Source organism: Wasmannia auropunctata, unplaced genomic scaffold, assembly GCF_000956235.1.
Source record: "Wasmannia auropunctata unplaced genomic scaffold, wasmannia.A_1.0 LD335214.1, whole genome shotgun sequence".
In the NCBI taxonomy this organism is placed as follows: Eukaryota; Metazoa; Arthropoda; class Insecta; order Hymenoptera; family Formicidae; genus Wasmannia; species Wasmannia auropunctata.
In genome coordinates, this window is record NW_012027676.1 from 675,547 (window position 1) to 693,418 (window position 17,872).

The window sequence follows — 17,872 nt, forward strand, 5'->3', positions numbered from 1 at the left end:
GAAAAGGGAAGATTTCGATATTCAACTCTAAATTTTTAATTAAAGTTCCGTTAAAAATTCTACTTAAAATTCAATTACAATGATAAACCGAACACTCTTGCATACTTATCTTTGAATTTTAATTCATTCTTAATTCTATTTCGGTGCTAATTAGTTTTACATTATTTTATAATTAACTTTTAATTAATATTAATCACGATTTTGTACAATATTTATTTACATAAAATGTTCTTGCATAATATTAATTTATTAATAGAATTTTAATTTAGTATTAATGCAGTTGTTTAATATTGTCAGAGAATTTGGAAAATCTGATCTAAATCTGCAGGGTTTAAACTACTATCTTTTCGCGAATATTTCCCCTTGCGATCAAATTCAACTTTATCCTCGGTCATACAGCCTCAAATACACTGTCTCGGTAGCGAGCGATCCGCAGAATGGCACGAGTTTGGGCTTCGGAATGGCACGATCGCGATCGTTATTCCGCATACGGGTCCGCTTTATCACGGCTCGCTTACGATGGTAGGCGCGCGTTTAATCGCATCCGCCGGCCTCACGGATCGCGGATTGTTATCGGGCCAATTTACGACCCGTCAACGGTCGCTTTAAATTGACGACGACGACGATGACGACGACGGCGAAGACGACGAACATCGCGCCTCTTGTACGTGCCTCGTCTACGTGGCACGATGAAAAGGAATCTTCTGCAGCTCACGACTTAAAATCCCCCTAAAGCGGGTCGCAGGTGTGCGTTAATGAGTCGGGCAACGATAATGGAAACGATGGTACGGCTAAGCACACACAATGGACCGACCGGTCCGCCACGCCGCTTGTGGTTCTCTCCGGTCATGTCGCGTGAAAATTTGTACAGGCTGCTTCTTTAGCACTTAACCCGTCCTAAGAAACTTACTTTACGCGAACAAGGTAAACGCATTCGATGCCGCGAGTTTCTTTCCCACATACGGGGGCTCTCCTCTGTCACGATAACAAAGAACAGGGAAAGAAATATCCGCACATATTTCCGAAATATAATACAAGTCGGATCTCGGCGATGCAAAATAGAGAAGACTCTCTCGTGCATTTTTAAAAAATGTGCAGTTTAAAAAGCTGTACAGTCGTTTTTTTTTTAACACTCGTCCTTTCTGAAAGGAGCCCACTTTATGCATCGTTAAATATATTCAGAATACAATTTTGTTTTCATGATCTTTTTATTTCCTCAGATATGCTATTAACCGAAACTGGTTTTTAAATATGATTCTGCATTACATAAACACGCCCAATCGCATTATTATTATTATAGGATATAAATATACGACTCTTTTTTTGTTTTTGTTAAAAATAAAATCCTCACATAAAACATAATTTCTGTGTTGAAAAAAAAAATACACTGGGATATAAGACCAGAAACCAAAAGAATCGAGGACCGGTTCTTCCGGCGCGATGCGATTTCCGTCTATTAATAGACGGCATAAACACAGCAGAATGACGATATGAGAAGGCTCGCGCGGCGAAGAAAAACAAGCTTCACGGATGACAGCCACGAGAAGACATTGATGGCCGCCGGTTGTCGGTTACGTGCGTCGAATCACGATGCAGAATCCCCCCCGGTGCATTCGTTCGCGAGAGAGCGCCTGCATGTTCCCGATTTAATTGTATGCTAATGCCGCGCGTTCGATCCGAGCGTGAAAGCAGTAGCCGCTGCCGAGCCCCGCAGCGTTCGTTAATTAAAACGAGGACGATCGAGAGAGGCGGGGACTCGATCTGCGAGTCGTTGTCGCGTCTAATCTAGCCAAGATATTCATTAATTCGCGTTACAAAGGCTTTCTATCACCGCGACAGATACGGGAATAAATCCCGCCGACTATCAGAAAGTATTACTTCTCCGTGCGAATTACATCAGACGAATATTAATTCGATATCTTTAGACGCGTAAACGACTCTTTCCTCGTTGGGAGCAGATGTAAGATATCGGGACAACACACCAAGAAGTTACTTTCAGCTCGCTATTACAACGTCGAAGCAGCAACACGTGCCCACAAGTTCCGAACAAGTTCGGTATCAGCCGTAACATATTTACTTTTTCTTTCTCCTTCTTCCTTTCTTTCTTGTCAAATCGCGCCCCGTCTTATATCCTCACGATATATCGTCGCGTGACCTTATGTGCAAATAAAACCATCCCTCGCAGCTATATCGAATTATCGAAGCGAGAATATATCTCACAGCGACGGCTGACCAAAGGAAACGTCGCGCAAAGTACCGGCTGAAACTGTTTATACACCACGGATGACGAGAGGGGAAGAGATCCGTCAAACGTGTGTCCGCAAACATGGCGTACCAACTGCTTTCCAATCTCCCTCTCGCTTTCGCTGTGTGTTTCGTTAAATCCCGTTCGGGGCCGAAGCGGAGCTTTTGTCGCCGACACGAGTCGTCGTCTTTGAGGGTCAATGTCAGCGGCACGCTGTCGATAGCGAGAGCGCTCGGTTGGACGATGCTTGGGAAGGGTGCGATTTCGGGTGTCACGTTCAGGAACGTGCCCCTCCCCTCCCCCACCTCCTCACCTCATCCAGACTCCCGAGAGAGAGAGAGAGAGAGAGAGAGAGAGAGATCGCTGAATTGTTGCATATTGCTTTGTGCGACGCGCACTCGACGAACCGTCACCGAAACCGTCACCGGCGAATCGGGGGGACAAAAGCGAACACGACAATCGTGGGAGACTGCGTTCGTGGTGGTACAGCTAGTTGCGCGGAGCAGAGATTGTTGTTTGTGTACAAGGCTATCAATTAACAAAACTGACGTTTGACTACGATCGAAATAAAAAAAATATATTACTGTTCGGCGTGGTGAATCTTGACAATATATTTTACAGTAAAGTTTCCATTTATATAATGCTATGCATTTTTATATTGTAAATCGAATTATGGCTTGAAAAATTTTGCGATTTGATCTTACGGCATGGAAATCGCGGGGAATCGCGCTCACTTAGATTCGATCGAGAAAATGATTTTACGAATACCCGAGCAGCCGAATAGCGACGGTATATAGTTGCAGTTGGAGGAATCAAGGCGATATCGAGAGAACGAAGAGCCATCCAATAAACCGAAATAGAGTCGGCGGATAAGGAGCTTCTTTTTTTTCCTCACCGGGACACGTACGCGCGTGAGAAAAAGGAAGTCGAACGATCGTGTAAGGAGGTTCTTGTAAGCGGACTTATCCCCGACGCGATAACGGTCCCCCGAATGAATCTCGCCAAAGAGAGAGGATTACCTGAGAACTCGTCTAAAGGTTAATCCCCCTCCTCCCCTCAATGCCGCCGCGCAGTTATACGCGGAAAATTCCCCAGGATTATATGCTCACGTGCTCCAGAAAGCACGAATTTCCCGCCAGATTTTCAAGAGGCAGAGACACAAGCGGGCTCTAAGCTCCATAGTCACATTTCATTTCGAATATCTGAAATTCTCGTTAGTTCGCACCTCTTTCCAAGCTCAGCGACCGTCACTGATAATAAATGATAGGATAATATATATTGTGTCAAGCTTTAACGCAGAATAATTACGGAATACTTTTATCGCGAGAATTATTTACTGTCAAAATTTTGAAATTTTACATCCGACGAATCGCTCTCTCGTTAATTAAAAAGATTTAAAGTGCACAGCGATAAGCAATTACTCTGAGATATTCGTATCAAAATTTTATATATATATATATATATATATATATATATATAGAATATATCGAGTATCTTATCAAATGCACTGTACTCAATGTAATCCATTATGCACAAATACGTAGCCAATAGAGAATACATTTGCACACATTTATCTAATAATATATTAGATTTTAGTGGAAACGTAACATGTCAGATCACTATAATAAAAAGGAAAGCGAGAGGTTTCATTGCGACAATTAATTGTAGCCGGCAAATTTTTCTCTCGGCAAAAGTTTCTTCTCGAGCGCGCGTACTCGGCAAATATATATACGAGCGCGGTAGGCCGTAATTATTTAACAAATTATTGCGAGACGTATTATCAAGCATCAAATATAAACAAGTGAAGCACGCGAGCTGCTTCATATCACATATCCATATGTTACGGTACATGCGCCGCAGACGAGAGGCAGAAGAGATGAGAGATAAAGAGATGAGTGAGAAGAGGAGGAGAGAAACGTTTTCGCTATAATTAAATGTGGTTGGTAAAAGTTTCCCCTATTTTCCGAGGCGCGTAGCCGCAAATTGCATGCGAGCGAACAGTGTATCGTGCACGCGAGGAAAATGCGAGCGCTGCGTGTCTCTTTCTCTCTCTCTCGCTCTCTCTCTCTCTCTCTCTCGCTCGTTCTTCTCGAGCGAAGCGAACACGACGTTAACAAACCAATTAGCAGTAAACCACCCCCGGGCCCGTAATAATTTACACACTCGTGCGCAGAGTATATACACGCATGCGAATGCGAGAGGAGGCGCGGCGGCGAATCTTTCTCGTCTGGTTTTCCTCGTCCTCCTTAACTCTCGCCTTCGAGGAATCCGCCGAGACGGACGGCAGAGCGAGAGAAACGCGAGAGGGGGCGGAAGACGCGGGCGCGGGCGGCCCAAGATAACGGGATCGCGTAAATAAGGATCCGGGCGTTGCCAGGACGAGCTGGCTGGCTTGGCTGGCTGACTGCTTGGCTGGCGTTTTAGGCCGGTGATTTAGCCGGCGCGGGCGGGTCGTTGCAGGGACGCGATACAACCGAACGTCGGTTTGAAAGAACACCATCCCGCCGCCCTTTGTCGCAGCATCCGTTACGCGTCTCGAGAAAAAGGGGACATAAAGGAGCCGCGAGAAAACACAGGTGAGGAGAAGGGTGGAGGAGGAAAAGGGAACGCAAGATTGAGATTTAATCCCGGAGTCGGGAGTGGTTCCTGCGGGAGAACTTCTTCGCGCCATCGAAGAAGCTTTGCAATATACGAGACCGTCTGCTACCCTCCCGGGAAACGGAAGCGACATGTTCGTCGCTTGTGACGCGATACATTCCGATTGTCAACGGTGACGACACGTGGATTTATGCATTCGCCTAGGGATTCCTCGATTCGATTAGCATGTATGAGACACATTGCAAGACTAATATTGTTTTACGACAATTTAGCAGTTCGGATCTACTTCATCAATTAAGAACAGTGTTACGCATTATTATAACAACCTTAATATCGCTCGCTATATCCCATGAATTTTAATGTAAGCGATTTCGATATTAATAAATCACACTCAATAAAGCATAATGTGGACAGAGAGAGAGAGAGAGAGAGAGAGAGAGAGAGAGAAAGAAATCAATGAGATCTTCATATAATCAAATATACAGAACTATAGAGCATCTGTGTGGATAACATATTCTTATCGAAAATGAAGGTTCCTTTAACGTTTTACGTATATTTCAGAAAAATATCACGTATTACATATTAATTACTGCGATATTCTTGTCATAGTCAATAATGAAAAGTTTTGATATTTTTAACGCATTTCATGCTCATAAGCTAAGATAATGATATCAGCTATGAGGGCGACTGCCTTTTGACACATATTCAAAGTATCCTTACTAACTTATGTGAACAGGATATTCTGGCATCGAATTACGTATTCCGTAACACGCTCATGTAACGTTATAATACCGCGAAGCCTCTCTCTGTTTCTGTCGAGACAATGAGAGGGTTCGGGAGCAATCTTCCATGAGAAATTCGAGCCCGGATCGAGTCACGCGGATCAGCACGAATTATGATCGTCGAAAAAAAGATCGTTATAACTCCGTTGGGAAGCCTTGCCAACGCGAAAGCGATTTCTGGTATCGATCATAATGCATAAAATATCTATTTGGCTTTAATCTGTATTCATATTCCCCATTTATCACATTCAATATTTTATAACGATAAATGCGAGATTATATCTAGCGCGGAACATAACCGGTCTTGTATCACATCAATATTCGACGTGATTTTTATATTATATCGAGAATTAGATAGATGAAGTAGCATTAAATGTTTACATTCCACTATCCTTATTTTACCTTCTATATAATAACACTTGTCTTTCATCAAAGTTTTTAACATTTAAAATGCTGTAAAAACACACTAACAAACCGCAGCTGTACTTCATTTTTTATTCATCTAATAGTTCTTTTATTTCCATGATTAATTTGGATTTATAGAGCTTCAGATTTTTGTGATTTTTCATAATGATAATCGTAATTAATCATAATTTCTCCTTTATAGTAACAACCCTTTCTCGTAAAAATGCAGATTTATTTTGAATCGCGATTGGATCAATTTAGACCCATCGTTTATTCTTGTTTTATTTCATCGGCACCGATTTTTATTTTACTGGCAAACATTACACGGCACTATTTGTGACAATTGAACACCTCCGTCCGTCAGAATGGAGGGGAGTAGTACGCTTCGTACGAGATAATGTTTAGTCACGTCCAAACTCGCGCGCGGGTAGCGCGCTTCTTTTATGTCACTACATATGCATAACAATGTTATTGACTATGGCCTTGCATAGACTAAATTAGTATTAATAAGAGTGTATTAATTTAGTTATCACTTTGTCCATCCATCCAAAAATCAACAAAAGAGTAATATAGATCAACGCATTCGCGTTTCTAGAAGAGGCCAAAATTGCCGCGATTCTAGTGTTAATGCTTATTTTAATTAAAAATCAGCATTGCTCATCGCGACAGAAATTATACAATAAAATCGCGATTATTTTTAACTAAAATTTAGCTTGCATTAACATTGCAGTACAATTGAAGACTCTCTCAAACCTGACTTCTCTCTTTCCCTTGTCCGTTAACCGAACCGGGGACGAAAAGTTTCGACAAGCGCGCTTCACAGAAGTGGAACGTAATTTCCTTAATTACCGCAATTCGGCAAACCGACCGAAAACGCGACACCGTTTCCACCATAATACGTCCGTCACACGTCGGACGAGCTTAACGCAATTAAACTCGCCTGTGAGGGATGTAATTTTTAAGTAATCACCGTCCCCGAAAATCAAGAGCGCGTGAAACTCTTCCGCCGAGGGATGCGCATGCGATGACTATTGGGCTTATTACCTCGAGAAGCTTGTCACCTCTGGAATTCCTATAGAAATTTCACCGATTTTCGGCCGAGCGTTAAATTTTCTCCCGAATAGGAACTGGAATACGTTTACCTCCTAATGTCCGAGAAATTCAAACGCACATAAGATTTTTAAATAACAGCGTAGCATACATATTAATGTGCTTAAACACATTTTTCTATAAATATTTTCTATAAATAAATTAAATAAAATTAAACTAAATAAAATTAAATTAAACTCTTTAAATGTTAATGTATAATCATAAATTTATCTCTCATTAAAACACACATTCTTAAAAAGAAATAAACATGAATGTAGATTTATCGTATTTTGCACTGTGCGAATTGCCTTTTTTTCCCCATTTCATTTTGTATATGAAACTGGTTTCAGCGAGATCCGGTTGTGAGCCAGGTTACACGATAAAACAGGAACTGTGTCGGAAACAATATTGTCTTCATTCACGCAACCGTCGACGAATCGCAACGCTCGAAGACGCTGCATCTATTGTTCCCAAATATAACTTCGATTTTTCTAACGCGATTTGTATTCATGGCGATCTCATTGCGGGCTTTCAATATGCAAGCGAGCTCGTCGGCGCGATAAAATTTCGCCTTCGCGAAAAACTGCGCCGAAACGGTAGGAAACCGCGAAGAAACGGACGGAAGAAATACAAAGAGGACAGAGCGACTCGGCTGCAGTTCATGAATGTTAATGACATACCAGTAAGGCGAGGCGTTCTATCTGCCCCTCACTCCCACCCCTCTCTCTCTCTCTCTCTCTTTCCGCCGCTCCTCGCCCGCTTCCTTCACTTCCACTATCTCTTCGTATGATTCCATACGTACCTATTTGCATGAATTTGGCAAACAGCTCGTTACGAATGCGACAAATGTCATATACGCGTGCGTGCAAACGTGAGCGAATGCGTGAAACGCGTGTGTTGGGTCAACGTGTGAAGGCCGTTCGGCGCCTTGCGCGAGTCCGCGAGCTGAATGCGAAATCGAATTAATTTTTGACTCCGTAATTGCCGCGCCTTGTCACGGAGCCTCGAGCTACGAGAATCATCGACAGAGTTCATTATTACCCCGACCTTCGCATCGATTATCTCACACGCCGAAAAAACATCTAGTTATTATGTATTATGTCACTCATGTCGAACGCGTTTCGCTCAACTTCCTCTAACAATATCTCTCTAAATATCAGTACTAGCGTTACAAAGGCTGAAATTTTTTTCTGAAAAATTCTGAGGGAAAGATGTTTTATATTTAAAAAAAGGCGTCCTTTAAAATTTTATCTCAGCTTTTTTATATCAACTTCTTCGTCGACCTCGGCGGAGATTGTTCAACAAAACATGCGCTCCTAATAAACTGGCGTTATTATTAATGCGATATACCGAGAGAGAGATAAAAGTTTCAACTTGACGGCAGTCATCGCGGGTGCTGGATATAATGAAGTCTAATCCCTTTATAAACTTGCGTCTCTCATATCTATGCGGGAATAGTGAAGAAGACACAACCTTCGCGCCTTCGTTTAACAAAAAGTAATTTCAACTCCCGCCACGCGGAAATTACTTTTTGCGCGCTATCTGCAAGAATAAAGATAGGAAAGAAATGCCTCATCCTCTCACGCAGCTTTGTGCGCACAACTGTCGCTTTGCGCCCTGAGAGATGGCGACCTTCCGCAACGTCAATGTTCGCGTCTCATAATTTTTATTCTACTGTTGAGAGAACTTGTAAAAAAATATCTCTGAAGAATATTTAATTTTTTTATCTTTATATTTCATCATGCAAAATTAAGTACGATGTGGAAGTTTGAGCTACGTGCGGAGAAAGGAGAAAAAAAATAGTAACTCTAAAAAAAATCATATAACATCAGTATAGTACAGTAATATAACGATACTGCCAAAAGAATGTCGATATTTCAAATTAATTTCGATATTGATGGAATATCGATATCCCGCCGCGGTCTGTCGTTAGTCGCGCTGCTTTTCTTTAATAATTGGCACATCCACAACCCTGCCGACGTGGCCGGAATGTCTTATTCAACAGAAAGGAAAAAAAAAGCGCGACCGATAATAACGCGAGAATCCCTGTTGGATTTGACGACGAGACGAGACGAGAAGCGACGAGAGAGTGTATCCCCTCGAAGGGAATTTAATTAAGAGCAACTTCCACCTTTTCAAAAAGAAATGCGCGCGCGAGAGGGAGGAACATCTCGCCCCGTCGTCTTTAAGGCATCCATGGGGCGTTACTCGGCCTCAGGGTCGGGGTTCAGGGTCAATCCCCAAACTCGTCGCTCCTCTCTCGATTCCCCTGCGCCCCGTCGTCGGCTTACTTCTACCATTACTTCGCGATTCTTTACTGGAGATGTCGTCTCCGCTGCAGGCGGATGCGATTACGGGCGCAAATGGCGCTTTTTCTTAGGGGCACTCGACGCAAATAGCAGTAGCGCCATTATATTAAAAATTACATTTGCTCGTATTCATTTGCTCATGGTTCGATCTTAATGACGTTCTCCTAATGATGTGATTAGGTATATTGACATGTAGTTAAGTATATATCCATAGTTCATAAATTATATTGGACATGAAATTTAGGCCGCGTTTAGCCGTTAAACGTAAAGCTTGTATAGCTGAATACGAATACCGACTCGCCGATTTTACTCGAAAATTTGTTCAGAGTCCTGTACCTGTTTAACACACAAATGTTTTAATGGCGCTCATTGAAATCGATACGTTTGATATATCGCTGCAAATTGCATGGACGTGATCGCGCGCATACAAACGTTTATCAGCATTCGTAACTGTGTGTATACGCGCGATGCGAGCAAGCAATTCGTTTGTGGAACGCAATCGCATGAGTGTTAATCCATACGCGTCCGCTCCAAGCTTGCAATTATAGACAGATTAATCACGATCACGCGCATGCGATCAACAGCCCTGCAATTTGACTACCTCTTCGCCTGCCACTCACTTTCGGATGATGCAAATGGTATAACGGAACTAATTGATCGAAAATTTGAAATGCAAATTTCGTCGCGTGCAATATTTCGAATATATATACAGAGCTTCGGTTAAATTCCTGCGGATATGACCGCAATTAGCGGCATATCTGTGTTAAATAAACACGCCTCTGTATTAGTCGCTGAACATTAATTAAATTTTTGTCAATTTTTAAAACAAGAAAGACAGAAAGAGGAAGAAAATTTATATAGACATATATATAAAATTTGGATAATTATAAATTGTTTCACAAGGACATATTTGTATTTACCACACATTGCCGCGCGCGCGTGCTGTTGCTCGATGAGAAATTCTATTCATTGATAAGAAGTCACCTTTTTAGAAAGAAAGGACACATTCGTTTAGCTCTAATGTCGGTAACGTCGAGGGGAAGGAGAGGAAAGAATCAATTACAGAATTGTAACGTACTGTTTTCAAACATAATGTACGTAATATTACTATCTTTATGATATTGCAACACCGACGAGATTAAATAATTATTCACGTTCTTAAAGCGTCAACACGAAGACGCCTGATAATCTTTTTTACAACAGAACATGAATCATTGTCATAGAAAGATCTTGTCACACCATAATACAAATTCAGAAAACGTAGTACTCTGGACTTCAATTTGGTGTTGCAATTGATTAAGAGACTGTTGATAGAATTTTGAACAAAGGATAATATTTTTTAGATGTTTCGATAAAAAATCTCTGCATCGTGAGATAGAAAGGTATCGAGTTCGTTTCACGCAAAACTCTCGAATGGGAACTCGCTAAAGAAAGAAAAGCCAAATCTTCGGATAAGAATGATAGATGATAAAGGAACGCGTCGGGAGTCGTTTTCCGCGTCGAAACCTTCGTCGCGTAACGTTGTGTGGGTGTGTCTTCCGGGAAAGACGACACCTTAAAGCAGACGCGTGAGAATAAAAACCGCAAAAAACGCCAGCGAAGCCTTTCGACGCGATTTTATAAAAATACAAAAACTAAGAAACCGCAGATTGGAATTTGAAGAACGTATGCAAAAAGTAAAGGACTGCTTGCGAGATTAATGCTTACGACGTAAAAACTGGGCGTGGCACTGAACGAAAGAAACGAACGCGAAATATTTCCTATTTTGAATACTTGAAACGTTCCTTCTTGTGCAAAAATAACTTTGTGTTGCGCGAGAACTTCTGTATAAATCAAGAAATTCAAAAAATTCAGAATAATTTGTTTTTTAAATTTGCACGTATATCGTTTCTAAGCGCGGGCCACCAGAGAATAAATCTCGTCTCACACGCAAACACATACATAAAAGCAAAATTGGATTCGGTTTTCGACTTGCTACTTGGTTCCTTCTTACGTAACCGCGTCCCACCGAACCGCAGTTAATCCAGCCGTTTCTTTTATGAGTTTGTCGCTCGCCGCGTTTTATGATCTCCAAATATTTAGATAAAAGCGTACCGCGCGATTTCTGTCGCGGCAGATGGTGTCCAAATGATGGCGAAGATTCTCGGAAGATATACGCTTGGTTCTCGGGACTAGGGACAAGGCGGAAGCTTTAACGAGACAAAAAAAAGAGGAGGGGGAAGGGAAAGTGAAAGAGCGTCCCGCGCTGAAACTGTATCGCGAACATTCGAATGTACGTTGAGATCTCACGAAATCACAAAACAGCAACCAACATACGACCGCTCGTATAGAGACAAATCGATTCCGATTCATCGCTTCGTGAAATTCAACACCGAGGATTTCTCGGAGGGGGGACGAAGAAAAGGGACAGAAACGACGGCGGATTTTGCGCAAATTCGATAGCGGTCCCAACCGCCGATTTAATTTCGCTCTACTGACTTTTAATATTACCGTTGCTTGCCGGTTTCGCGAAAGGGCCGCGAAACCGGTTCACGTACTTGCTGAAGTTCTGAAATATGCGCGCGGATCGTGGCTCCATGGCACTTTTCAAGAGCGTTTCAAAGAGGATCTTATTACGGAGACAGGAGGAGGAGATAGTTTTTAAAAAAATCAGAGTTTAAAGAATGTTCCAAACTAATCGGAACTTTGCTGGAAAAGGAGCTCGCGTCTTATATTACATTAATATGAATCTTGCGCACTTTAAAAAAAAAAAAAATCTTAAATTCGACAAACGAAAAGTTATTAAAACGTTGAAAGAGGAACGTTAGTTTGTAAAACGAACTCGATGCTTTTCTATCTTGCAATGCAGAGTTTCTGTTGAAATGGCTGAAAATATTCTTTGTTCAAAATTTTATCAACAATTTCTCATAATCGATTGCAGGACCAAATTGAAGTATCAGACTACTACGTTTTCTGAATTTCGTATTGTAGTGTGGCAAGATCTTTTTATGACGATAATTCATGTTTTGTTGTAAAAAAGATTATCAGGCAACTTCAAGTTGACGCGAATACTTATAATCTCGTCGATGTTATAACGCCATAAAGATGCAACTTTACGTTTGCAAACAGTCTGTATAACAATTAATTCTATACGATTGATTTCTCACTCTTCTACCTCTCTTCGCGTGCGAATTCTGGCTTCGATCTACAAGACTAATGTTTGCAAAACTTTAAACATAGACTGTATTTTGACGGTTTCTAAGGTCACGAGAACATAACACGGTCAAAAATTGTAATACATTTTTTATTTCCTTGACGCGGCAATTTATGTTCGGCGGTGTGTATTTTGCACGAGGGAAATAAAAAAGCGGTGTCGTTGTGAAGAAACCGAAAGGCGAGACGTTGTTCGCGTCCGCGTGTCGTAAAAGCAACTCTCGGGACGCACGTTCGAGAGGGCATGAATGAACGCCGCTGGTCTGTTTTCTCGTCGCGCGTAGGTCGCTCTATAGAGCGGCGTCGGGCATGGTGTGTGCTGCGTACGTGTGTGTATGGCCGTGAGCGTGTATTAGGTTGCTCTAGACCTCCGGTAGGAGAGCGAGAAGACGAAGGGCAGCGAGAAAAGGAGAGAGCGAGAGAGACCATCACGACGATTACGACAGCGCTCCAACCCATAGTACGCGCGCGTTCTTCGCGCGTATATATGCCGCGTATGCGTGTGTGCATCCTATATATAGATGCAGCCTTGGAAACCTGTCCTATTTCTGTTTATGTTCCTCCAGTTCGACGGGTCGGGAATCCTCCTGGGCCTCCTTCGCCGCGCGTTGTAAGACTCCGAATTTTTCCAGACTTCTGACCTACGCTGTCTATTTTATTTGCTCGATTGAGAGTTTGCTTGTGATGAACGCGATTTATCGCGCTTAAGCATTCGCGGATAAGCAAGCGTGACGGATAAATGCAGGATGAAGTTGAAAAACGCTTTTTTTTTCTAGTCAATTGCATCATTTTTAAAAAAATCTTTGAATCAATAATTCTTAATTTTATAAAATTGTCATTCTGGATTTATTTTTTAAGTACAAGTTTATTAGTAAGTTCGAAGTTAACAATTATTAATTAAATTTATATGTATATATGAGATAAATATTAACGCTTTTAACATTTTTTTCGTATTGTTAGAGCTCTTTTGAATTCATAATATGAATAAATACATTATATATAATTATTAGAAGCACTATATCGTTCAAATCGACAAAGAAATTTTTTTCGAGCGCGATGGCTAGCAAGATCTTCGGGTCTGCGTTCTCGGTTTCGTTTTCGTTTCAGGCAATCGGGCGGTACCTTGAGGCGAGTGCACGCGTACCAACGATGCAACGGCAAGTTTAGGTTGCCAGCGAGTAGGGCGGTCGGGACCCGTTGGAGTTTGTTGTATGTATATATGTTGCATGTGTGTGCATGCGTGTGTGATGCGTGCACGTATGCACAAGCGATTGCTAACGTTAGGGAAGAGGGAGAAGAAGACGAAAGAGAGGAGGGCGAGGAGGGAGGATGCTTGTAACCTTGACCGTGGCCACCTTCTCAGGGCCACCGAGCGAGGAGCCTGAACGCTCTAGCAGCTCCCAAGGCCAACGGCATGGAATCACGCCACCGCGATGCATTTAAAGAGGTAGAGAGCGTCGAGAGGATGCTGCTAAAAACCCGCACCCAGTTGTCCGTGCACCTTTTCGCGCGTCATCGAAAAAATACTCTGTTAAAACTTCTGTATTGCGGTTGAAACATCGGATATTGCTTGTTAATCTTTCGATATCTCAACCGATGTCATTTACTTTTTCGCGACTCTCTTTATTAACGCTTTATCTGCTTTTATTCAAAGTTTCAATTAACACATTTTCAAGGATTGCATTTATTCTTTTTTTTTTGATACATCGATTTTTTTTAAGACATTGCTTACCAGATAATTTTCTCTATAGAAGAATATACGTTTACTTACATTCTACGATTTTAGTAGAGCGATTGAAAATTTATTATAATTTTATAATAGACATTTTTTAATTATTTTATTATCTTGTTGCAATTTTTAAGCAACGCTATGTCACATATTTTAAGCTTTGTTTATTCATCACTTTGAAACGTCAGGGATAAATAATGCGATGGTGTCGGTACCATTCTTAACGCTCTTATTTCCAATATAATTACGTCGTTAGCGCGAAGGCGTAAAATTTAGCGAGGCCGCAAATTTCCCGCACGAATTTCCTTTGTTCCGGACGCCGCCGTCGTCCCCCTATCCTCCTGACACATTCACCGCGTTTTATGTCCCGCAATTAAAACGGAGGAGATGCGAACGGAGCCAAAGGATTAATTCACACACCTACGTACGCACACAACACGAGATTCTTCGCGCTACATCCCGTGTAATTATATGAGTTCACTTTTATTCTAAATCCTGTGGACGGTGGCTACAGAGACGCCACAGTACGAATCTCATTCCTATAGATTACAGAGCCACGATACGGTATCGCGACGACGCGCGGATGTTTTGATCACGAATTCTGAGGATCGTTATGACGAATGTAACGCAACGCGCGATTGAGGGGGATAGGGGCGTGAAAAACCTACGCCCCTTCCGTTTTCATCGCGCAATATAGCGCAATAGGGCGCTATTCTCGAGAACGTTGCGCCCATTTATGTCATGTGTACGATTGCGATTTCCCCTCTTTTTTTTTCTTTTTTTAGCGGACTATCGTTCACCGCCCCTCTCTCTCTCTCTCCGCCGCGACTATTATGAGACCATCTCTTTTGGAAAGATCGGCGGCGGGTATCTATAAATTTCCACCGTTGCTGTGGCGCGCTACGAGCTCGCCGAGGGCTCGGATTTTAACTGGGAATAAATCGCGGACGAAACGCTCCGCGATCACATCCGTAGACGTTTCGCTACCCTCGGAAAATATCCCGCGAATGTTTTTCTCGCGCGACATCTTTCATGCGTAAATATTTATTGGGGGGGGGGGGAGAAAGGGCGTACCGGACGCAATTTTTTGCAGGCTTATAAATTTCATCGTTATTTCGCTTCTCTCCTCTATTTTCGGGCCACGGCCCGATCTAGACGTTACGGAGACGCATGAACGCTCGCTGAGAGCTATTAAAAGCGAGCCGTGGAAGTTTCAATAGCCTGAGTAAGAAAGCGAATTGCTACAAAGGTATAGAGAAATCGCTGTTTCGCAGAGGCAGAGTAATCCTTCCAAATTGATTTAATAGGGTTCTCTTTTGAAAGAAGGAAAGTAAGAGAAAGATATTAGGAAAGAGCATATTTTATATTAATTGCAATATATCTTTCACGAGCGTTTTTCATCATATTGATTTCGGGCTAATCTGCGCGCGTACTTGTTTTCTATTTCGAGCACTCATGTGTTCCACATACTACGAAGTTTCTCTGAACAAAGCGTGCATTGAATTTGTAAGTCGCGTAAACGCGTTGCGGAAAAAATTGGCGGGAATAATATCGTAAATTTATACGGTGCATTCATCGCCGCGTTAAGCGTATATAAACTTTCCCAAGAACGTCCCGGAGTCTAGGTTTACGATAACGATAAGGTATCTTAAATTGCAGCAGTTAAATCTGGATAGTAAAAGCGAGTAAGGGAATTCTCGGAAAAGCGTATGGCCGATAATTTTTTAAATAATCCTTTGCAACATGGAATTACTACATTTACGTCTTGCAATTATATTCACTTTAATTAAATTTTCCTTTTTCTATTAAAGTCATTATAAATAATTAAAAATAGGATTCTAATTCGTGCCCCGTGGATTCAGTTAATTCGCATAGCACGCTGATTCTCAAGCTGGAGCAAAGCGATTTTTAAAGAGCGACTTCCAAAGAAGAAAAAAGTAAAAATAATATTCAAAAGAAATTCGCATTAAATTGCCCGTATTAATTTTATGGCGGAACATTGTCGAAAGGTGCAGCGCCGAATATCTAAAACGACTTAGACTATAATCTCAATTTAGATGACAGAAGGGAGTACTCACCTCGCGCGATCGCTAAAGAAGTCGACCTTGCTCTTCTTTTTCATGATGGCCTGCGGCTGGTGAAGAGGGCTGACGCTGGGCTCGCTGGTGGCCGGCGGTGAGCTGGAACCGGTGCTGGATGACAAGGAGCCGGCTCTGCCGCGACCCGACTCGATCATCTGCGCCTCGCTGGCACCGCGTCCGTTCGCGGCGACATGGTTACCGTGATTGGGCGGGCCGGCCGACACGGCCAGGCTCGGCCGGGTGTTCTGACGATTGCGCCGCTTCTTCTTCTTCGCCTCGTTCTCGTCGGGGCGGTTGCCGGGCACGTTACCGAGACCGGGCGGCATCCAGTCGAGGTCCTTCTTCAGGTGGCCGCGGCCGCAGCGGCAGCCGCACGCCTTGAACGCGAGATCGTAGCCCTTCTTCGTCCAGAGATTCTGATGACGCTGACGCTCGGACCAGCTGCGTGCGCGGCCGCAGCTCTTCAGGTACGTGAGTACCGTCTGCTCCCAAGCGTCGAAGCACTCGCGGTGCATGAACTGGCCGACCGGGCAGTTGTCGTTGTTGCAGGTGACCTTGACCGCGTCGTGCAGGGCGTTGAAGCGGATTAGAGCGTCGCCGCGTAGGCACTCGCCGGTCGGCGTGCAGCAACGCGTCGTCTGGCTCGGACCCAGCAGGTTGTCCATGGGATCGTTGGTGCCAATGCCGCCAACACCACCACCGCCGCCGCCACCACCGCCGCCACCACCGCCGCCCCCGTTCTCCAGGAGGCCGCCGCCCCCGCCGCCGCCGTGGCCGCCGTTGGCGTGACGCCGCGGTGCCATGTGAGATGCTCGGGACTCACACACGTCAAGGTCGGGTGTTCCTCTTCCGCTTAGGTTCTCGGACGTCGTTTCTCCAGCGGTGACGCCTCGCGGATAGACTTCGCAGGGTCGCGGATGGTGGTGCGACGCGCGCTTCGCTACGGCCACGAAGACTGTCCCCCTTCAGGTTGCCTTCCTACTTCATCTCCGGGCGACACACTTCACACGATTGGAGACACGACGAGGAGGCGTGCGGGATCGAACGACGCACCAAGCGAAGCGAACTCGCGGCCGACCGGTTCGCGCTCGACTCGGCGATATCAAGGCGCCGCCTCGCCGAGGAGTCAAGGTCATTCGTTGTCGCGTGTTACAATAACAGAAACGCCGGTCGCGCGATCGGCACACCGCGGGGGAACACCGCTCGGAACACGGCGTGACCTTCCTCAGTGTTTTTATCGACGCGCTGGCGCATCGGTATATCAAGGTCAGCGGAGCTTAGACCGCGACACGACGCGCGACCGCGGGAGGGAAGAAAAAAGCGAAAAAGTCTCGGGACATCCGCGAATCCGAGGGTGCACTGCTGACGCGTCTCCGTCCTTCCGCGTCCTCTCTTTCGTCTTCCTCGCTCGTTCGCACGTACGTTCACCGCCGTGTCGGAAG

The 17,872-nt window shown here is 43.7% G+C and overlaps 1 protein-coding gene across 1 annotated transcript in view; it reads right to left on the reverse strand.

Moving 5' to 3' along the window:
* Nucleotides 1–17,233, reverse strand: part of LOC105457498 (headcase protein) — a 137,405-nt gene extending 120,172 nt beyond the window's left edge. The window contains exon 1 of the mRNA XM_011702195.1: nt 16,428–17,233. Coding sequence (XP_011700497.1) covers nt 16,428–17,233 — 806 coding nt within the window. The remainder of the gene's footprint in view (nt 1–16,427) is intronic.
* Nucleotides 17,234–17,872: the final 639 nt, after the last annotated feature.